The sequence below is a fragment of the Xenopus laevis genome, chromosome 9_10L, assembly GCF_017654675.1.
Source record: "Xenopus laevis strain J_2021 chromosome 9_10L, Xenopus_laevis_v10.1, whole genome shotgun sequence".
Taxonomy (NCBI): domain Eukaryota; kingdom Metazoa; phylum Chordata; class Amphibia; order Anura; family Pipidae; genus Xenopus; species Xenopus laevis.
In genome coordinates, this window is record NC_054387.1 from 15,938,639 (window position 1) to 15,961,988 (window position 23,350).

Sequence of the window (23,350 nt, forward strand, 5' to 3'; positions counted from 1 at the left end):
TCAGAACATGAAGGACGAGAGGCTGATCTATGAAGGTCTGCAATGATTGTAGCAAAGAGCCACTGAACAAACAACAGGAAAAATGGACAGGAAATAGGTGAAATGGGAAAAAACAGTTACAAGGGGTAGAGAATGAATCAATCACAAAGAGCAGAACCATAGAGACTATGACGTTATACTAAACTGTACCTGCTTTATTACGTTTTCCAAGATTCTGGAATGGTAGGACCTCGCAGAGTTGGAATTGGTTGCACTTGAGAGGAGCTGTCCTGTCCCAGCCTGTACCAAATTAGAGTTCAGATAAATAAAAGATACACGGAAGCCCATGTCTAGTAAATTATTTTCTCAAGACCTAGGGGTGATCCATGTTTAATTTACAATTATTGCAAGTTGAAATTCCCACTTAGCCCTAAAATTAGTTACTTACCACACCCCTCCTCATCTGGCTACTGGCCCTTCTTTCCCCATGGAAAGTCTGTAAAGAAAAGAAATTAACTTTTGCATCACAAAATAGCAGGGGGGAGCCCAAGTTGGTTCCCTGAGATCTATCCAAGATTGGGTTTTCATTTTAACGTTGGCTTAGCCTAAAGGCAGTTAGAATATGATTTGGAGACAATGCCTATTTTTTGTTCTAGGTACTCTTGAAAGTGGGTCCTCAGCAAAGGTTTGAGCTCCAAGTTGGCTTTGAATCAAAAAGTTACTTTCACTGTGCCTTTATAGAAAGATCTTGTCCCCCTGTCAGTGCTATATATATCCCATGGCCAAATATTCCCCAAGAATAAGGGTTGAATGTATAGCAATTGGACATGTCATTATGAGACCCTCATGGACCTAGATATCTTGGGGGAGACCAAGTTGGTTCCCTGAGATCTATCCAAGATTGAGTTTTCATTTTAACGTTGGTTTAGCCTAAAGGCAGTTAGAATATGATCTGGAAACAATGCCTATTTTTTCTTCTAGAAACTCCTGAAAGTGGACCCTCAACAAAGGTAGGAGCACCAAGTTGTCTTTGAATCAAAAATTTACTTTCACTGTGCCTTTATCTTGTCCCCCTGTCAGTGCTATGTATATCCCAAAGCCAAATATTCCCCAAGAATGAGGGTTGAATGTATAGCAACTGGACATGTTATTATAAGACCCTCATGGACCTTGATATCTTGTTATAAACTACAGGAGTTTGACTCACCGAGTGCCGCCTGGCTGATGCTTGATTTATGGATGTCACAGTCGTTTTCCTTAGTGACTGATGCCTATGAAACTGATACTGCAAATAAAAAAAAAGATTTGCTTGATCTTCCCAGTATAATGGGGGTATAGAGCCCACCAAGTACAACCCAAACAGAAGTAGGTGGAAAAGGTACCTGTTGGTTATTGAAACAGTCAAGCATCGCCTTTTTTCCCATCATCATAGCTGGGGCCTAAAAAGTTGGCAACAGGGAGTTACAATGCTAAAATCTGACCTTACTATCAGTATGGTAATTAATTAATCATAGATCTAATAATAATCTGCCTATTGGGGTACAAGTAGGTTTCACCCCAGTTAGCAGCAGTCACTTACTGAGTACTTTCTGGTGCTTGCTCGGTGAAATGCGGCATCAATCTCTTTTCCCGCTATACCTTCTTTGTCCTAAAAAAATCTTAAATTAATTTTGTTTTAAATAGAACAGTATGCTCAAATTTATTGTGAGCCTAGAACATTATTTGTCTGTATATTTGTATTTATACATATGGGAAGGAGGTGCCATATTGTTTCCCTTAGACAGTACAGTATGAGGGTATAGATTATTGTGTGCCCAGAACATTCCTTCACTGTATATTTGTATTTATATATGGGAAGGAGGTGCCATATTATTTCCCTTAGACAGTACAGTATGAGGGTATAGCTTATTGTGTGCCCAGAACATTCCTTCTCTGTATATTTGTATTTATACATATGGGAAAGAGGTGTCATATTGTTTCCCTTAGACAGTACAGTATGAGGGTATAGCTTATTGTGTGCCCAGAACATTCCTTCTCTGTATATTTGTATTTATACATATGGGAAAGAGGTGTCATATTGTTTCCCTTAGACAGTACAGTATGAGGGTATAGCTTATTGTGTGCCCAGAACATTCCTTCTCTGTATATTTGTATTCATACATATGGGAAGGAGGTGCCATATTGTTTACATTAGACAGTACAGTATGAGGGTATATCTTATTGTGTGCCCAGAACATTCCTTCTCTGTGTATTTGTATTTATACATATGGGTAGAAGGTGCCATATTGTTTACCTTAGACAGTACAGTATGAGGGTATAGCTTATTGTGTGCCCAGAACATTCCTTCACTGTATATTTGTATTTATATATGGGAAGGAGGTGCCATATTATTTCCCTTAGACAGTACAGTATGAGGGTATAGCTTATTGTGTGCCCAGAACATTCCTTCTCTGTATATTTGTATTTATACATATGGGAAAGAGGTGTCATATTGTTTCCCTTAGACAGTACAGTATGAGGGTATAGCTTATTGTGTGCCCAGAACATTCCTTCTCTGTATATTTGTATTCATACATATGGGAAGGAGGTGCCATATTGTTTACATTAGACAGTACAGTATGAGGGTATATCTTATTGTGTGCCCAGAACATTCCTTCTCTGTGTATTTGTATTTATACATATGGGTAGAAGGTGCCATATTGTTTACCTTAGACAGTACAGAATGAGGGTATAGCTTTTGTACCTTGACTCCTTGACCAAATTGAGTGGCTACATTTTCCACTACACCAGGTGAAGCCTAAAATAAGATTTAAAAAACAATGATGTATATCCTGGGAAAAGTTCATCATTCTATCCACACTCACCAACATTTCTATTTACTCATACATAATAACTGGTCTCAGTTAAAAGAAACTGTGGAAAGTTTCAGTAAGTTCCGAGTAGAACAATGACACTACGATTGGTTCGTTTTCAGGAGAGTAATGGAACTGGGACATTTGGCCCTATTCAGTGGTGTAACCAGATGTTACTGGGACCCACAGCAAATTAATTTTAGGGCTCCTAACATATCCAGAGGCTGTCCTGTTTTAACAATATATGTTGAAAATTGCTATATTAATTATTCGCTCATGGGCTTCTGGGCCCCCTGCGGCTGCAGGGTCTGCTTCCTCTGTAGTTATACCTCTGGCTCTATTACTAAAAGGACAATGAAATTGGTAAGCAGTGGGTTTATTTGGAGATGCAAATATACATTTTTAACTTTGTATAAATAAAATAATTTTTTAACTCATTTCTCTGGTACTGTAGATCCGTTTGAGTGCCGGTCGGCCCTGCTTTTTCTACACATCAGTTTTTTATAGGACAATGGAACTGAGTAACATTTTGGGTTGAGTTTTTAGTATAATACTGGATCTGAGTAACCACAAGGTAAGTTGGTAGTACAGCAATGAAACTGGTCAATGGTTTGGTGAGTTTTCAGTAGAACAATGGAACTGGCTAACTGTAAGGTGAGTAGTTAGTAGAGAGATGGAATTGGCTAGGAATTGGTTGGGTGAGTAGCCACTACAGAAATAAACTGGGTAAATGTACGGTAGGTATATTTTTAACAATTGAATTGGATCAATGGTTGGTTAAGTTTTCAGCAGTACAATAGCACTGGCTAAGAGGCCCATTCACCAAGCTCGGGTGAATGAATAGAGGGAAAAAAGCTCGAATTTCGAGTAGTTTTTTGTGCTCCTCTACTATCGAATTGGCGAAAATTTGCCTGAGTAGAATGATTCGAATAGATCGAGCGCAAAAACGCTGCGACTATTCGCCCATTCGATAGTCTAAGTACTGTCTCTTTTAAAAATACTTCGACTGCCTACTTCGCCACCTAAAACCTACCGAATTGCTTTAAAAGCCTATGGGAAAGTCCCATAGGCTTGTTTTCTAAGATTTTGATCAAATAAAAAGGCATTCGATCGAATGAAAATCATTTGATCGAATATTCGATCGTGCGCCTATTCGCCTGGCGAATATTCGCCCATTCGACTATTCGCCAGAGCATAAATTCGCCCGAATTGCCTATTTGATTCTGTTCCCCAGTGGAATTTCGAGGGATTTAACCCCTCGAAATTCGACCCTTGATACATCTGCCCCTAAGCGTTGGGTGATTGGTCAATACAGGAATGGAACTGGGTACCCACTGGATGAGTAGCCAGTACAACAGTCTAACTGAGTACAATGGAACTGTGAATCTTTTGGGCGAGTAGCCAGAAGAACAATGGGACTGGGTAACCATTGGCTGAGTTTTCATTACAATAATGGAATTCTGTAACTGTGAACTGTTGGGTGAGTTTTTAGTAGAACAACACAATGGGGTAAATGTTAGGCCAGTTTAAATTAGAACAATAGAACTGGAATTTCAATGTCAGGTTTCAGTAGAACAATGTAAATGGGTCAGTTTTAGTAGAAAAATCAGTAACTGTTGGCTCAGTCTCTAACATAACAATTAAACTAACCTTAGGGTCAGGTTTTCAGTAGAAAAACTAAACTAGGTAACCATAAGTTTGTTGGACAGTATCCAATAGGATAGTAGAAATTTAAAAACTTTGGGCAGTATACTGCATAGAATTGTGGATGTTTTGGTCCATTTCCAGTAGAGGTTCCACTAAAAGCAACTGCACCTTTGGACCCGTATTGAATGGAGCAAAGAAACTGAGGAATGTTTGGGTCTATGTTCAGTAGAAAATTGAAACGACAATGCCCTCTCCATTAAGGACACCGCCATCATCAGTTATGAATTCTTTCTTATGATTGCTGTGTAGATAATGGTCATGAAGACAGGTGCTGTGCGGAACTGAGACTGGACAACAATTTCTACCTGACAATCCGTGTTACCACTTTCTTCGTTGTAGGTAATCATAGAATGTAACGGTTCTTGTTCCACAGGGACCATCACTTTAACTCTATGAATCTTGCACAGCAGGAGGCTCAGTCCTTTAACAGGGGAAATAATCATTCTTAGATCAAGCCATAATCAGAAAAGTTTTTCTCTTGTTAATAGACCCTTTATATCCCCAATTCATAAACAGCATAACAAAGGGGGACACCATTTCCTAATCATCCCATCATGTTTGACTTTTAGTAGAGCTAGAGCAGGCTCTATAATCACTTACCTAGAAACAATAGTGGCACTAAAAGGAGTAATGCAATGGTGCCTCCACCCAGAGCAGGTGGATCATTCATATTTTCTAAGCAAACACCGCCTTCTAGACACTCGCACACAAAGACTGTAAAATTCTGGTTGGATATCTCCCCTTGTCGGTCATAAATTTCCAGGTGGAGAGTGTGATTTCCTCTAGGGGCATCCTTTAGTTTCAGGACTTTAAGGACATTACCTGTAATAAACATGGTGAGACATGAAATAAGAAATGGTATAACTGTTTAATTTTTTACAATGCCAAATCTTGGAGAAGGAAAGGGCCTGGGTTTACAGACCAGTAGGCAGGGTTTATGGAATGTAGGGTGGTAGCTTACTATAATTAGAGATGGTCCAAGCTCATCAGAGTGTGGCCTAAAATTCACAAATGCTTTAATTATTGACTGATGTCAACTTCTTATTGGGTGGGTAGACCACATACAAGCCAAAGTATAGATGGATACACAGTTTCTTCCTGCCTCTCTGATGGCCATCTTACCATTGTTCTCGGTCAGTTTCAAATGTTTCTTCTCTGTTGCCTTATTCAGTGCCTCAATATAGAAAGGTCCAGAATAAGGATCCAGATCTCGGTCAATAATAGGTGTCGACATAAGCACCTCCTCCTCGTTTTCACATATAGTCATGTAAGGACTTTCCAGTGTGGGAGTGTTATCATTTATATCCTTGAGATTGATCACGAAGGTTGCAGTGCCGGTCATTGATGGGGTGCCTATGAACACAACAAATTGTTCTGAATTACAAGATGATCAATCAGCAGCATGGGGAGTGTAACTCAGTTGGAGGGGGGTCATAGAATAAATACAATAATAAGTCCTGCAGGATGTTACAAGAGAAACCTGTACAATAAAAAAACAGAATATAACCCCAGTTCCTCGGGGCTGGTACCAACCATCATCCACAGCCAGAATGGTCACATTGTATTTGCTGTTGTATACAAATTCCGATTCCCTATCCATATCCTGGGTGCACGTTATGACCCCCGTAACCTCATCCACAGTTACCCAGTTAGCGGGGTCATTCAAGATAGCATATCTGCGAGAGAGAAGTTGGTGGAAAGGTGAACTAGATTAGAGATTTATCAGTTAGAAATTAACTTTTATAGGATAATATACACCAACGATTACATTTATCTGCCCCCATTTTCCTAGAGAAGGTACAGCAGTTTCCAGCCAAAGTTGACAAACGGGAATCATACTTCCATGCCATCAGAAGAACCCCCAAACTACTGAAAATTGCGATAATAACAATGTAATATAAGCTTCATAAAACTGAAATAAGAAGCTTTCTAAATACAATCAGTTAAAAATTCTGTACCATTTTTATCTTCAATTTTCCTCTCTCAGCATCTGTTTCTCTTCATTCTGTTTTCATTCAGAAGTTGAGTGTCAGATGAATGATCCAATATATCTTATAGGGGAGGCTCCTTTTTACCTAGAAGATGTATTAGAGCTCAAATAACTGATTCCAGTACAAAAAACTCTAACAAAATAACTGACTGAAAATTACCAGAAATCCTGTCTCTCTACATGCAGAATTTGTGCAAGAGGCAGTTATTTTGTTTTTATTTTTTTTTAACTGGAATCAGTTATTTGAGCTCTAATACATCTGCTAGGAGAGGGAGCCCCCTTTAAGATATATTGGATCATTCATCTGACACCCAACTGCTGCACGAAGACAGAATGAAGAGAAACAGATGCTGAGAGAGGAATAGTGAATACAAACGTAATTATTTCATTAACGGTACAGAATTTTTAATTGCTTGTATTTAGAAAGTTTCTTATATTAAATTTTCATTGTCGCGATAGTTCTGTAATTCTGCAACCATCGACAGCACAAATTGATTTGATGGGACATGGTCCAGTAACCCATAGCAATCAATTTATAGTAGTTATCAGACTAATGCAGTAAGTCTTGATAGGAAAGGAAACTAACTTGATTTTATTTGGAGAAACGATATCCATATCCTTGGCTTGTATGGTCCCAATTTGGCTTCCTGGTTTCAAAGAGTGTTCCACTATATTATATTGAATTTTTTCACTGACAAACACGGGAGGATCATTCGTGTCCTTGACCTTCACGGCCACTCCTTTCATTGGTGTCAGAGTCTTTGGTTTAATATTTTTGGCAGAGTTCACAACCCACAGCCCAGTTGGGGTCCTCTCCACAACTTTACAGCTAAACAAGGGCTCCATGTTGGCTACGATTATAGAAATGTTGTTCTGAGTGCTCTTCTCATAATCTAAGGCCTAGGGCGAGAGTACAGGAACTATGAGGCAGGGATGAGCAGACAACAATATGCCCCTCAGCTTAAGTGTTTACACAGTTTATATTAGAGAGCATGGGAACTTCTAAATCAATTATTTGGTTGTTCAGTATATTGCCATTACCTTGATAACAGTGAGGATCCCTTCATTGGTTACAGGATCTGTTTCTATTTTGAAGTTCCCATTTTCATTGCCTTCCATTATCGAGTATACCGCCCTCCATGCAGGAGTATTTGGGGTGTCTTTGTCTGTTACAGCCAAACGTATGATTGTCTTATTCTCGTCTCTCTCTGCAATCTCGGTTTGACCCTGAAAATAAGAGGAAATGGTTAGAAAAGTTTGAATTACATTGAATTGAGGTTGAACTTGCCCATCCTTTTCCACTAGTACAGAAATGGATTAGGTTGGGTGAACTTCATATTTATTTCCCTGATTTCCACCATGCTGGAAGATGAGACCTCCCTTAATTGCCCATGTTGTTCAAGTTGGCCAATCGCAAAATAAATTCTCTATGTCAAGAGATGTATGGCATACATACCACTTCAGAATCCCAGAGTGGAGGGTTATTGTTCCGGTCTATTATATTTATTATCACTTCACACTGGCGGTGTTGCTGGATTTTAGCGCCGTTGTCCTTCGCTTCAAATTTCAACTGGTAATTCTTATTTCTCTGCCGAACAGAATAAAGAGATTCAAAAACAAAGGTAGATAGAATAGATAGATAGGACAGGTAGTAAGGACAGGGCCCATTTGCAGTGTGCTACAATTTGTCACTGAAGGAAGGCAATGTGCAAAATGCTTATACTGTATATGGTGCATTATGCATTTTTTTTGCACGTTGAACACTTCCTTGTAAGTCCAAATAAAATACCACTTATTAAGATTAAGTTTCCGTACCCATACGGACATAGCCCACTATCTAGCATAGCCTGTTGCAACATAGGCCACAGTTAAATGAATAAAGTAACCATCCCCTTTGGCACTGCATAGCACCAAACATTAGGTCATGGGATCCTACCGCATAATCGAGGCAGCCCTTGAATGATATGAAGCCTTTTTCTTTATGTATTGTGAATTCAACATCAGGGTCAGTGGGTGTCTGCGACAAGAGGGTGTAATACACCAACGAGTTGGGACTGGACTGATCATCCTTATCATAAGCGAGTAAAGTGAAGACCGTAGACCCTGTAATATGTGACAGACCATTTATATCATGAGTAAAAAGCCTGGGACATCCAAAAGAACAGCAGAGCTTGGCTCAGCCCAGAATCAGGACACAAAGCAGGAAGACCATAACACCAAGCAGACCTACATACTTTACCCAACTTCAGTTTCTAAGGGTATTAGCTCACATGACCCTTTAATAGTACAACCTGTCTGTAACCCTGAATGAAATGTTCATTAATAATTAATTATTTCTCTAATGGATACATTAGAGCAAGATGGAGACTGTAAGGCAAGACAGAGACATTAGAAAAGAACAAAATGGAGACTGTAGAATAGAACAAGATGGAGAATAGGCAAGTTGGTGACATAAGGGCAAAATGTAGAAAGTAAGATAAGTTGCATATATTAGGGCAATATGTAGACAGTAGGAAAAGATTGAGCAGGTAGGGCGAGATGGAGATGGTAGAGCAAGGTGAAACAGTAGGACAAGATGTAGACAGTAGGATAATCTTGAGACATTTGGACAAGGCAGAGACAGTAGGATAAGATGTAGACAATCGGATATTCTGGAGACATTAGAACAAGTTGTAGACAGTAGGCTAAAATGGATACAGTAGGATAAGCTGGAGACATTAGGGCAAGATAGAGACTGCAGAGCAAGATGGAGATTGTAGAGCAAAATTGAGACTGTAGAGCAAGATGGAGACTGTAGAATAAAATGGAGACTGTAGAATAAAATGGAGACTGTAAAGCAAAATGGAAACAGTAGGATAATCTGGATAATGTAGAGCAAGGTGGAGAGGGTGGAGACTGGGCAAGACAGACCCAGTCAAGCAAGATGGCAGTAGTGGTGAAAGATAATGGCAGTAGAGCAAGAAGGAAACAGTAAGGGAAGACAACAGGGCAAATTGAAGATGAGATGGTGGTAGTAGTGGAAAATAGAAAAAGTAAAGCGAAGGCAGTGACAGCAGGACAAGATGGAGACAGGGAAACTTTTTATTAGTTTTACTCAGGCTGCAGCCCTTAAGCTGTCCCAGCACCCTCTGTAAGCCATCTGAGATTACTACTTCTGTATGTAGTCATTAAGGTAGAACCTCGCCTTCAAATAGAAGTTGGCTCCTGTTCTAATTTAAAGGGAATTCATTATTTTTAAAATAGTTTTCTATAGAACGTGAAGGCTAAAATAAGTCGGTGAGTCATTTATTTGCAATGATTTATAATGTGCCAGAGAAGCATTGATTTTATCATTAGATTGTATAGCAATTAGGACAGAGAAAGAAACACGTGGATCAGTGTGGCCCCTCCTCACTATGCAATTAGCAGCCAGCAGAGAGGGGCACACAGGCCGGCCCTGCTGTACACTGAGCAGATGGCATGCAGACGCTTCAGCATCTCCTCTACCTTGCATGCAGCTTTCATTAACCGCAACTTCATAGGAGCTTGAGCTGAACTCTGGGGCATTGTCATTAATGTCTATAACCTTGAGTTGGATTCCGAGTTTTGTACCCAATTTATTGGAAGTTCTGTTGATCGCATGGAATTCCCACTGCAAGAGAAACAAACTTTTGAAAGACGTTCAGAGCCAGTTCAATTAAAAGGAGATTTTGGAAGTTGGAAGAAACAGAATTAAGGATGAAGCATCTGGGAAGCAAAAGACAAAATGGCAGATGGCGGGTTCTTCATAATTATCTGAGGGGCAGGGTGATTGGATTTAATTAGATTGAGGAAAGTAATGATACCAAAGCAGCAGAGCATCTTACAGAGGGAATGTTATACTGGACCTAGAACATTGTGGAAATTGTAGTCCACCCCCCACCCCCCTGGCAGCTATCACTAGAGGGGGCTTCTTTGCGGCCCAAATCGCTGACACATTAAGCGGTTTCATGTTGAATCTCACAGATGGCTTCTCTCCATCTGGACATTCTGCATAGCTAAGGGTTTTAACTGTGTTTCATTTAATAATCTCCTTAATGTTCTCCTGCTCAGAGATTTAGGCAAATAAATGATACAATGAATGTCCTAGAGCGCAGAAATGTGATAGAAAGAAAGCAGCTCTGTCCAACATCACTGCCCAACCTAACTAATGCTCTTGTGGTTGAATAGAAGCAACTCCCAGCAACATTGTAACAACATCTAGTCGGAAATTTGCCAGAAGAGTAGGGGCTGTTATAGCAAAAAAAAGAAGGTCTGTACAGAATAAGTTTGCTCAGATGGAAGTGAAAGAACCTGACCTCAACCCAACTGGAGGGATGAATTGGAATCTCAATTGTGAACTAGGCCTGGTCCCCAATATCATGGCCAAAACTCACTAATGCTCTTGTGGCTGAATGAAACTCCTAGCAACAATGTTCCAACATCTAGTGGGAAACTTTCCAGAAGAGTAGGGGCTATTATAGCAGCAAGGGAAGGTCTGTACAGAATACGTTTGCTCAGATGGAAGTAAAAGAACCTGACCTCAACCCAACTGGAGCCTAGTGGGATGAATGGAAATCCCAATTGTGAGCCAGGCCTGATCCCCAATATTGGCGCTCAAACTCACTAATGCTCTTGTGGCTGAATGGAACTCCTAGCAACAACGTTCCAACATCTAGTGGGAAACTTTCCAAAAGAGATGGGGCTGTTATAGCAGCAAGGGAAGGTTTGTACATAATGAGTTTGCTCAGATTGAAGTGGAAGAACCTGACCTCAATCCAACAAAACACTAAAGGATGAACTTGATCCTGATCCCCAATATCACTAATGCTCTTCTGGCAAAACCCCCCAATAATTCTCCAATATCTAGTGGGAGCCTTTCCAAAACATTAGGAGCTTGTATAGCTGCAAATGGAGGGGCAGCTTTGTATTATTCCCCTCGAATTGAGAATGAGATGTTGGGAGACGCAGGGTCACAGGCCCCCTGGCATCTTGTAATAGGGAGGAGCCATATGGGAGGAGGGTAAGGAGTTCATGAGGTGCCTGTAAAGACACATTGATTAGGCAAGGATAATCAATGAGAAACCTTCATTGAATCTTAGGAGAAAATAGCCCTATTTTTGCACAGGGGCCTGAAGCTGCCTCCATTATTAATTCAGCCCTGGGTTAACAAATCCTTGCCGGAACCCTAAGGGATTGGACAGGCAATGGTCTTGTATAATCCAAAAAGTTGACATTTCATTTATTTATATAAATAACCCCCCCTGGTTTATTGGGTTTAGTGGAGCCTAAGACTGAACCATAACATTGGTTCACAAATAAAGGAACAGGCTGGGTATTCCAAATCAACAAATATAAATAAAATGGGAGGGTAGGAAATATAAAGATTATACGGCTCATTGTTCACTTGCCAGTAGTTGGATGGTTGGGGTTATAGATCCCCAATGGTTGGGGTTACTCACATGGAATATGGGGGTGACCTCATAATCAATTTTATCATGAACGTAAATGTTTCCATTATCCTCATTAATATGGAAAAGCCCCTTGGGTTCTTCATTAATTCCTTTACCCTGGAGTTTATAGCGGAGCTGGGCTCCATTTTCCAAATTCACCTATTGGAGAAATAGAAGAAGTTTTAAAGTAGTGAGCGAAACCAAACATTCAGTATAATCATATGAACCGAGAACTATGCAGGAGCCCCAGCAATGCAGATATGGTGGTTACATTTTCTACAGTACTTGGGATTGGGGGAAAGAAGAGGGTGTATCTGTGCCTATATATTATACAGTTACATTATGTACATATATGATATGGGGGTTACACTGTGACAGTGGTTGGAGGAAAGATGGGGGTATATCTGTGCCTATATATTATACAGTTACATTATGTGCATATATGATATGGGGGTTACACTGTGACAGTGGTTGGAGGAAAGATGGGGGTATATCTGTGCCTATATATTATACAGTTACATTATGTGCATATATGATATGGGGGTTACACTGTGACAGTGGTTGGGGGAAAGATGGGGGTATATCTGTGCCTATATATTATACAGTTACATTATGTGCATATATGATATGGGGGTTACACTGTGACAGTGGTTGGAGGAAAGATGGGGGTATATATGTGCCTATATATTATACAGTTACATTATGTGCATATATGATATGGGGGTTACACTGTGACAGTGGTTGGAGGAAAGATGGGGGTATATATGTGCCTATATATTATACAGTTACATTATGTGCATATATGATATAGGGTTACACTGTGACAGTGGTTGGGGGAAAGATGGGGGTATATATGTGCCTATATATTATACAGTTACATTATGTGCATATATGATATGGGGGTTACACTGTGACAGTGGTTGGAGGAAAGATGGGGGTATATCTGTGCCTATATATTATATAGTTACATTATGTGCATATATGATATGGGGGTTACACTGTGACAGTGGTTGGGGGAAAGATGGGGGTATATCTGTGCCTATATATTATACAGTTACATTATGTGCATATATGATATGGGGGTTACACTGTGACAGTGGTTGGAGGAAAGATGGGGGTATATCTGTGCCTATATATTATACAGTTACATTATGTGCATATATGATATGGGGGTTATCCTGTGACAGTGGTTGGGGAAAGATGGGGGTATATCTGTGCCTATATATTATACAGTTACATTATGTGCATATATGATATGGGGGTTACACTGTGACAGTGGTTGGGGAAAGATGGGGGTATATCTGTGCCTATATATTATACAGTTACATTATGTGCATATATGATATGGGGGTTACACTGTGACAGTGGTTGGGGAAAGATGGGGGTATATCTGTGCCTATATATTATACAGTTACATTATGTGCATATATGATATGGGGGTTACACTGTGACAGTGGTTGGAGGAAAGATGGGGTATATCTGTGCCTATATATTATACAGTTACATTATGTGCATATATGATATGGGGGTTACACTGTGACAGTGGTTGGAGGAAAGATGGGGGTATATCTGTGCCTATATATTATACAGTTACTGTACATTATGTGCATATATGATGTGGGGGTTACACTGTGACAGTGGTTGGAGGAAAGATGGGGGTATATCTGTGTCTATATATTATACAGTAACATTATGTGCATATATGATATGGGGGTTACACTGTGACAGTAGTTGGAAATGTGAAAGGGGGGCGGGTATATCTGCAGTCGATGTAGGCACTGCTTTCTGCTGCTGAGCTCAATAACTCATATTTGACAGCACATGCCTAAGGCCAATCATAAAAACAAGCTCATGAAATAACCAGAAAAACAGACTGAAAAGAAAGTAAAAACAAAGGTGATATAGATTATGCCTTACCTCAATATTTGTATTAATTTCTATGAGTAGGAGCTTTCATGTTGCTTTCTTCAGCTGAATAATTTTGTATAAGTATCTATTACCCTCAGCTTTGATTGGATGGAGGTTACAAGTCAGAGCTTTGAAAGGACTTTAAAGGGACAGTATACTCCCTTGTGCAACAGGAGTGCTGAACATACTTTTTGTCTATTGTTTTATAGATAAGGGGGTACAAAGTAAAAGAGTAATTCACTAGAACTTACAGTTCCGATAAGTTTTGGGTAGGGACCAGGCAGCTCCTCCTGTATCTCAAAAGCATCTACAATCCAGGCTCGTTTCTGGCGGCTAGATGCCCTTCTCTTCACATGATGATACCGATAAGAATCCTGTGTGTTAGCAAGTTTGCAATATTGATATAATAATATCTATGGCAGATTATCAAAGTATTGAGATTAGTACTCACAACAACAATAAAATTCTGTCTATTGATAATTATGCCTCTAAAAATCACATAGGAATGGTGCGCTCTGATTTCCTACTTTTATAAAACTGCACCCAAGTGTTACTATTAATGTTTCGCCTACTGTCCCCATCTTGCCCTACTGTCTCCATCTTGCCCTACTGTCTCCATATTACTCTACTTTCTCCAAATTGCCCTACTGTCTCCATCTCACTCTACTGTCTCCATCTTGCCCTTCTGTCTCCATATCGTCCCCTACTGTCTCCATCTTGCCCCACTGTCACTATCCTGTCCTACTTTCTCCGTCTTGCTCTACTGTCTCCATCTTGCTCTACTGTCTCCATCTTGCTCTACTGTCTCCCTCTTGCCCTAGCGTCTCCAACGTGTCCCACTGCTTCCATGTTACCCCCATTTCATCCTACTACATCTATTTTCCACAATATTTTACTTATTACTGCTTTACAGGTCGCACTTTCACAACTCAAGAATGTTGCCCTTATTTAACCCCCTGTAGACAGCTCTGTGCATGCTTTTGCTACTCCTACCAGTCAGGACACCTGATTTATTTACCTCTACCAGCTTTCTTAGTAACTCACAGAAACACCATGTTTACAGTGCCTTGAAGCATTTCAGGTGTTGGAATCCTGAATAATAACAATGCATCTTAAAGGCAAAGTAATCATTAAAGACAATATGAGGCATTCTACCACTACTCTACTGATGGAGATGGGATTACAGTCACTCCAAAAGCTGTCAAAAATGGCTGCTAACAAGACCCGAAATTTCCTGGGCAGGAGATAATGTTGCACAATTTCTTTTCCTTCACACTTTGGAAAAAGTTTGCAGGACCTACTGTATATTAGCAGTGATATAAATGCACAGCAGCTCCTATAGTAGCAGTGGGATAATAGCACAGCAGCACCTATAGTAGCAGTGGAATAATGGCACAGCAGCACCTATAGTAGCAGTGGGATAATAGCACAGCATTGTCTGGTATCAGTGGTATAATAGTACAGCAGCACCTATAGTAGCTGCTTCTGATGAAGTGGCAGTGAGTCACGAAACACGTTAAGCGGGCAGCCCCACAGGAGAGATGCTGCTGTAATTTTTAATGGATTTATAATACATTTTGACTTTTTTTAACATATTATTCTGGCTCTGCGGTACTCCGTTCCTCTACATTGATTTTGCCCTGGATTGCCATTTGGGATATCGCTCTGGGCATTGCAGCACGCAGAAGCTTGAGCCGGTAAGTGCTCCCACTATCACTTTGTTGCTGGACTGCATATAGTAGCAGTGGGATAATAGCACAGCAACACCTGTAGTAGCAGTGGAATAATAGTACAGCAACACCTGTAGTACCAGTGGGGAATAACAAAACTATGGTTAAAGTTGCGAGTCATGGAAAGTCTGCTTATAAAGCCTCACTACCACCAAAGTCATTGCACCCACAAAGAAGCATTCGATTAGAACTAACATCCATGTGCCTACGGCCAGGAAGAAATATGGTTTAGTTTTGGCAGCTTCCCTGCATGAATAATATGGGGTAGTTGCTCAGTTTAAGGAACTGTCAGGTTCCAGTCAATAAAGTTAGCGAGAGATGACTTTAGGGGGGGATTGAACCTGATGGACAAGTTCATCTGCATTTCTTACGTTTGCCACCATTCAATATTGACTCTTACATACCCAGAAATGACATTAATCAACTGAAAAGTCAGCAATGCTCCAAGTAAGATGCCGACTAGGATTTTATTACAAAAAATAGACAACATTAAGATTTCAAGATACTAATTTGAAATTAACCTAGCAACCAGATGCAGTTACAAAAAGAACTGTTATTATCGAAAAATATTTACTCCCCAAAAAATGTGTAATGTTCTGTTCATTAGATTTGTGTTAAATACAATAGTCATTATATTCAGCTGCCTGTATATTCTAGCTGTCTGGATAGGCATGACCTGTAGTCCTCAGTTAAATCACTAATTATTTATTTACATCCCCGCAGCCTGGGAAGATAGGAGAGGGTAATAGAGATTGCTAAGGAATAGTTTTTCCTTTATTCATCTCATTTAATTTCACATACACACTACAGTGATCTGTATTATCTTCCATTCCTTTTGTTTTTCTGTTTTTATTTACTAATCTATCTAATTCCTAGTGTAACAGAACGATCAGGCTTCTGACACTGGCTCTTTCTGCTTGGAGTCTGAGCTAGAATCACGGCTGGAAAGAAGTAGACAGGCCCATTATTCACAAGATCTATGAGATAGAATTACAAGTTTACAACTAGAAGAATTTAGCTCCTTTAGTAACAAGGTATGGAACTGGAAGAGATTAGAAAGGCCCATTAATAGGAGCACTAGAATCACATGGTTGGTAGAAAGCAGATAGTTTATTAGTAACAAGACGTATGCGATAGAAACACATGACTGAAAGAGTTGATAGGCCCATTAGTTGTACGTTATAGGAGCAAGAATCACGAGGCAAGAAAGATCCATTAGTATGGGTGCTAGAATCACATGATTGGAAGAAAGCAGATAGTTTTATTAGTAACAAGACATATGCGATAGAAATGCTACTGGAAGAGAGTAGATAGGCCCAGTAGTTGTAAGATATAGGAGCAAGAATCGCGAGGCAAGAGAGTAGAAAGATCTATTAGTATGGGCGCTAGAATCACATGATTGGTAGAAAGCAGGTACAGTAGCTTTATTAGTAACAAGACATATGCGATAGAAACACATGACTGGAAGAGAGTAGATAGGCCCAGTAGTTGTAATATTTAGGAGCAAGAATCATGAGGCAAGAGATTAGAAAGGTCCATTAGTATGGGTGCTAGAATCACATGATTGGAAGAAAGCAGATAGTTTTATTAGTAACAAGACATATGCAATACAATCACATGACTGGAAGAGAGTAGACAGGCCCATTTGTAACTAGTATCTGGTTGCCAATGGGCATATCTACTTTAGTACGATTAAGTAATTCAAGATCAAATATCTTAAGTAAGATAAGTGCATGACTACTCTCTATATCAGCTAGAATCACATGACTGTAAGAGAGCAGGCAGGTCCATTTGTAACAGGATACATGAGCTATTATAACACTACTAGAGAAGATAGGCCTTTGTTAAACTAGTTATGGACAAAGGGGTCTCTGGGTTACATTTGTCCCTATATGGGGCATGTTTTCTATGTCATGCATCTCCATAGCACGGAAAACCTCTGGAGCTACAAGGCCACTTCAGAGTTCTAAGGTTTGGAGGAGGGCCATGGTACAAATGCACAAACTAAATATTATTAATATATATTAAAAAGAAAAAACTAGAGAACCCATCATATGCTGATAATAAAACCCTCCTTCCTTCAGTCTAAATGCTTCACCAGCTGGACGGAGTAAAGCAAAAGAGCACCCCCCCCTGCAAATATATATGAGCTAAAATAGCATAACTGTAAGAGAGTAGATAGGCCCATTTGCTATTTATGGTCTTAACTGTCATGTAGTTCATATATTTTGATATTAATGGACTGCATTCTATAAGAGCTAGAATCTCATTACTGGAATAGAGTAGCTGCAAGAGAATAGACAGGCCCATCAATAACACGATATACAAGCTAGAATCACATAACTTAGAAAGTACATAGGCCTATTAATAGGGATGCACCGAATGCACTATTTTGGATTCGGCCGAACCCCTGAATCCATACCGAACCGAATCTGAATCCATAATTTGCTTATGCAAATTAGGGGGGGAAGGGGGAAATATTTTTTACTTCCTTGTTTTGTGACAAAAAGTCACGCGATTCCCCTCCTGTCCCTAATTTGCATATGCAAATTAGGATTTGGTTCGGCCTGGCAGAAAGATTCAGCCGAATCCGAAATCCTGCTGAAAAAGGCAGAGTCCTGGCCGAATCCTGAACCGAATCCTGGATTCAGTGCATCCCTACCTATTAATAACATGGTACATAGGCTAGATTGGCATGACATGTAGTGTTGCTATTCAAAAAAAGGCGGCAGCACCCCTCCGTTCAAAAAGGGATACCGTTCTTAGTTTCCAAACCATAGGCCGGTTAGTCTGATGTCAGTGGTAGGAAAGCTTTGCGAAGGGGTATTATGAGTTTGTGCTAGCATGGTCTTATGCATAATAGATCTTTCCCGACTAATTTAATTTCTTTTTATGAGAAGGTAAGCAGGGACCTCGACTCAGATGGCAGTGGATGTGATTTACTTAGACTTTGCTAAAGCATTTGATACAATGCCACACAGAAGGTTACTGGTTAAATTAAGGAAAGTTGGCCTGAATCATAGTATTTGCACTTGGACAGAGAACTGGCTAAAGGATAGACTACAAAGAGTGGTGGTAAATAGAAACATTTTCTAATTGGACCAGTGTTGTTAGTGGAGTACTGCAGGCGTCTGTCCTTGGGCCTTTTTAATTTGTTTATTAATAACCTGGAGGTGGGCATTGAAAGTACTGTTTCTATTTTGGCTGATAATACCAAATTGTGCAAAGAAGCTTAGTGTCAGCGGTCCATTAGGGAACGTATCTGAAGATACCGAAGGTGGCACCCACGAGAGAATTTCTGCAACACTTTTTTTAAGTAGAGAGCTATGTGGGTTGAGGGCCAATGGAGGCTAGTAGATGGGGACTCTTTTTAGTTAATTAACCCGTTAATTAACCCTCGATATTCGACCCTAGGTAAATCTGCCCATTAATATAGATATTGGTATATACTTAGTTTGTGAGTGTATGGAGGAGTCAGTATGAGGGGTTGAACTTGATGGACTTTGGTCTTTTTTTAACTTGATTTAACTATGTAACTATGACTGTAAGAAAATAGACAGGTCCTTTAGTATCATGATATATCAGCTAGAATCACATGACTGTAAGAAAGTAGACAGGCCCATTTGTAACATGATATATCAGATAGAATCACAAGACTAAAAGTGCCCATACACTGAGAGATCCGCTCGTTTGGCAATGTCGCCAAACAAGCGGATCTCCCTCCGATATGCCCACCTTGAGGTGGGCAATATCGGGCTAATCCGATCGTGGGCCCTAGGGCCCAACGATCGGATCCTAACGATGCCTAACGGGCGGTCGGATCGCGGGACCGCATCAACGAATAGATGCGGCCGCAATCCGATGGGATTTTTTGTCCCATCCGATCGAGATCTGGCCGACTTTTAGCCAGATCTCGATCGGTGAAGCCCGTCGGGGGGCCCCATACATGGGCCAATAAGCTGCCGACATGGTCTGTCGGCAGCTTTTATCGGCCCGTGTATGGCCACCTTAAGCCAGTATATAGGTCCATTAGCAACAAGATAGGGAGGGATTTTAACCCTGCCCAATCAACATCTGCCCGACTTTTGATCGTGGGAAGCCAGTCGGTGGGCCCCACACACAGGCCAATAAGCTGCCGACTTTATCTGTCGGCAACTTTTATCGGACTGTGTATGGCCAGTTTAAGAAAATGGGCAGGACCATTTGTAAGATGATGTATCAGCTAGAGCAGGGGTCCCCAACCTTTTGATACCTGTGAGCCACACTCAAATGTAAAAAGAGTTGGGGAGCAACACAAGCATGAAAAAGCCCCTTGGGGTGACAAATAAGGGATGTGATTGGCTATTTGGTAGCCCCTATGTGGACTGGCTGCCTACAGGAGGCTCTGCTTGGCACTATACTTCATGCTTTATACTATACTAGTTTTTATGCAATTAAAACTTGCCTCCAAGCCTTGAATTCAAAAATAAGCCCCTGCTTTGAGGACACTGAGAGCAACATCCAAAGGCTTGGAGACCAACATGTTGCTCACGAGCTACTGGCTAGGGATCACTGAGCTACAGTGACATGACTAAGACAGTAGTTAGGTCCATTAGCAACAAAAGCTCGAATCACATGACTGTTAGAAAGCTGATCGGCCCATTTGTAACAAGAAATATACAAGTACAAAAGTGGTTAAAACCTGATATAACTGAAATAATCTTTTTTTAGTCTTAATCTCATTTACTAATCCTGGGTGACAGCCGTGCCTTCTAATAACTCATTACAACTCGTCCAAATAATAAAAACTAAATATATAGAAAATCGTTATTGAACATCGGAGTTCAATATCTAAAAAAAAAAAAAAAGGGAAAGATTTCTGCTCCTTCACCGACTAATAAAGATTAATTAGAACATTACTTTAGAGTAACGGAATTGACATAAGTTGCGGAGAACAGGCAGCCGTGCAGTAAATAGCTGTCACTCGCAGTCTGCCTCATTCCACCCTTAATTGAATCTGAGCAGACTGCATGGATCTTTTTTTTGACAAAACAAGTGTTAGAATATTCCCCACCACCCCCTTCTGCATATGTTCTGTCTCTAAATTTTGGAGGAAAAAAAATGAGTCTGATTGAAAAGCTTATTCTGTCAATTTGCACTCGCATTAAAAACAAATCACTTCTGACACCTCCATTAATGAAATGTTTGGAAATGAAGTTTTTTTTTTTGTGTGCAGGAAAAAACAAGACACTTTTGAGACTTTTGAGAGATTGGTTTGTAATGAGCGACCGCATGAGACTTTAAGAGGTAACATCCGTAGTAAGTGAAAAACTGACACAGCCATCCATTTAACGTTTCCGAAAAGAATATCATAAATGCTCTACAGGAACCCTTCAGAGGTTTAATATCACGCAGCTTTGGTGTGACACGCAACTATGTTCATTTTTCTGTTTTTAACTTTCTGTTCTCCATGAGTTTCTATTTAATTATATTCTTGTTTTAAGGGACAGAGTATGGCACCTGCTCCCATATGTATAAATACAAATATACAGAGAAGGAATGTTCTGGGCACATAATAAGCTATACCCTCATACTGTACTGTCTAAGGGAAACAATATGGCACCTCCTTCCCATATGTATAAATACAAATATACAGAGAAGGAATGTTCTGGGCACACAATAAGCTATACCCTCATACTGTACTGTCTAAGGGAATCAATATGGCACCTCCTTCCCATATGTATAAATACAAATATACAGAGAAGGAATGTTCTGGGCATACAATAAGCTATACCCTCATACTGTACTGTCTAAGGGAAACAATATGGCACCTCCTTCCCATATGTATAAATACAAATATACAGAGAAGGAATGTTCTGGGCACACAATAAGCTATACCCTCATACTGTAATTTCTAAGGGAATAAATATGGCACCTCCTTCCCATATGTATAAATACAAATATACAGAGAAGGAATGTTCTGGGCATACAATAAGCTATACCCTCATACTGTACTGTCTAAGGGAATCAATATGGCAACTCCTTCCCATATGTATAAATACAAATATACAGAGAAGGAATGTTCTGGGCACACAATAAGCTATACCCTCATACTGTACTGTCTAAGGGAAACAATATGGCACCTCCTTCCCATATGTATAAATACAAATATACAGAGAAGGAATGTTCTGGGCACACAATAAGCTATACCCTCATACTGTAATTTCTAAGGGAATAAATATGGCACCTCCTTCCCATATGTATAAATACAAATATACAGAGAAGGAATGTTCTGGGCATACAATAAGCTATACCCTCATACTGTACTGTCTAAGGGAATCAATATGGCACCTCCTTCCCATATGTATAAATACAAATATACAGAGAAGGAATGTTCTGGACACACAATAAGCTATACCCTCATACTGTACTGTCTAAGGGAAACAATATGGCACCTCCTTCCCATATGTATAAATACAAATATACAGAGAAGGAATGTTCTGGGCACACAATAAGCTATACCCTCATACTGTCTAAGGGAATCAATATGGCACCTCTTTCCCATATGTATAAGTACAAATATACAGAGAAGGAATGTTCTGGACACACAATAAGCTATACCCTCATACTGTCTAAGGGAAACAATATGGGACCTCCTTCCCATATGTATAAATACAAATATACAGAGAAGGAATGTTCTGGGCACATAATAAGCTATACCCTCATACTGTCTAAGGGAAACAATATGGCACCTCCTTCCCATATGTATAAATACAAATATACAGAGAAGGAATGTTCTGGGCACACAATAAGCTATACCCCCATACTGTACTGTCTAAGGGAAACAACATGGCACCTCCTTCCCATATGTATAAATACAAATATACAGAGAAGGAATGTTCTGGGCACACAATAAACTATACCCCCATACTGTACTGTCTAAGGGAAACAACATGGCACCTACCGCCAATATTTATAAATACAAATATACAAAGAAGGATTACCTCATACTGTACTGTCTAAGGGAAACAATGTGCAATCCCGTAACAAAGTGCAAAACTACAGATAAACAGAAGGAATGTTCTGTGAGCATGACTAATTCCACCCCCACACTAAAGGTCATTTTTATGGAACTAAGTGGACGTTAAACCTTATTTATAGAAAGGAACATTCAGTGCTTCTGTGATTGATTGGTCACATCACGAATCTCAGTCTAGTTGAGTTGAGTGATGAAGTGAAATCAGCTTTCATATTGTTTCCTAATAGAGAAAAACACAGATCACCTAGGAGATTATTTACTCCTCTGTTGGGTTCCTTCTCTTTAAAACTCTAAAAGAAAGAATATTTCAAAGAAAAGAAATGGAGAATGGACAAACTGGCAGGGATCTTCTTCTAAACAAGCAGCTGCGACATATATTATCCCTAATCTGATTATAGAAGTCGACCACTGCACAGTCAATGTACATGAGACAAGCTGCTCTTCAACGACCCATCAACCTCCCAGCAGGGACGGATACCCCGGCGGTGCCATTCAAAGGCAACTAATTATTTCTAAAACATTGTCTGCTAATTCTTATACTCAGTTATATGTGAAGATCTGTTTATTCAGTGGTTAGCTTGCCTTCCCACATGCAAATATATTCCTTTTATTACAGAACCAGATGTTATTTAACCTAATGTCGATGGATACCTAAAAAAAATTCTTAGAGCTCAGCGTGAGACCAATTTTCATACTAATATTCCGGGAATAACAAA

General features: G+C 39.9%; 1 protein-coding gene across 1 annotated transcript in view; it reads right to left on the reverse strand.

Annotated features, from left to right (window-relative positions):
* LOC108700933 (cadherin-like protein 26) overlaps nt 1-23,350 on the reverse strand; it is a 32,831-nt gene that overhangs the window by 1,890 nt on the left and 7,591 nt on the right. Inside the window, exons 3-19 of the mRNA XM_018234981.2 lie at nt 14,138-14,260; nt 11,988-12,137; nt 10,015-10,159; nt 8,465-8,631; nt 7,985-8,116; nt 7,570-7,755; nt 7,115-7,428; nt 6,072-6,214; nt 5,661-5,891; nt 5,139-5,360; nt 4,844-4,959; nt 2,687-2,776; nt 1,559-1,627; nt 1,362-1,418; nt 1,187-1,264; nt 428-475; nt 190-279 (exon numbers count right to left, since the gene is read on the reverse strand). Coding sequence (XP_018090470.1) covers nt 190-279; nt 428-475; nt 1,187-1,264; nt 1,362-1,418; nt 1,559-1,627; nt 2,687-2,776; nt 4,844-4,959; nt 5,139-5,360; nt 5,661-5,891; nt 6,072-6,214; nt 7,115-7,428; nt 7,570-7,755; nt 7,985-8,116; nt 8,465-8,631; nt 10,015-10,159; nt 11,988-12,137; nt 14,138-14,260 — 2,361 coding nt within the window. The remainder of the gene's footprint in view (nt 1-189; nt 280-427; nt 476-1,186; nt 1,265-1,361; nt 1,419-1,558; nt 1,628-2,686; nt 2,777-4,843; nt 4,960-5,138; nt 5,361-5,660; nt 5,892-6,071; nt 6,215-7,114; nt 7,429-7,569; nt 7,756-7,984; nt 8,117-8,464; nt 8,632-10,014; nt 10,160-11,987; nt 12,138-14,137; nt 14,261-23,350) is intronic.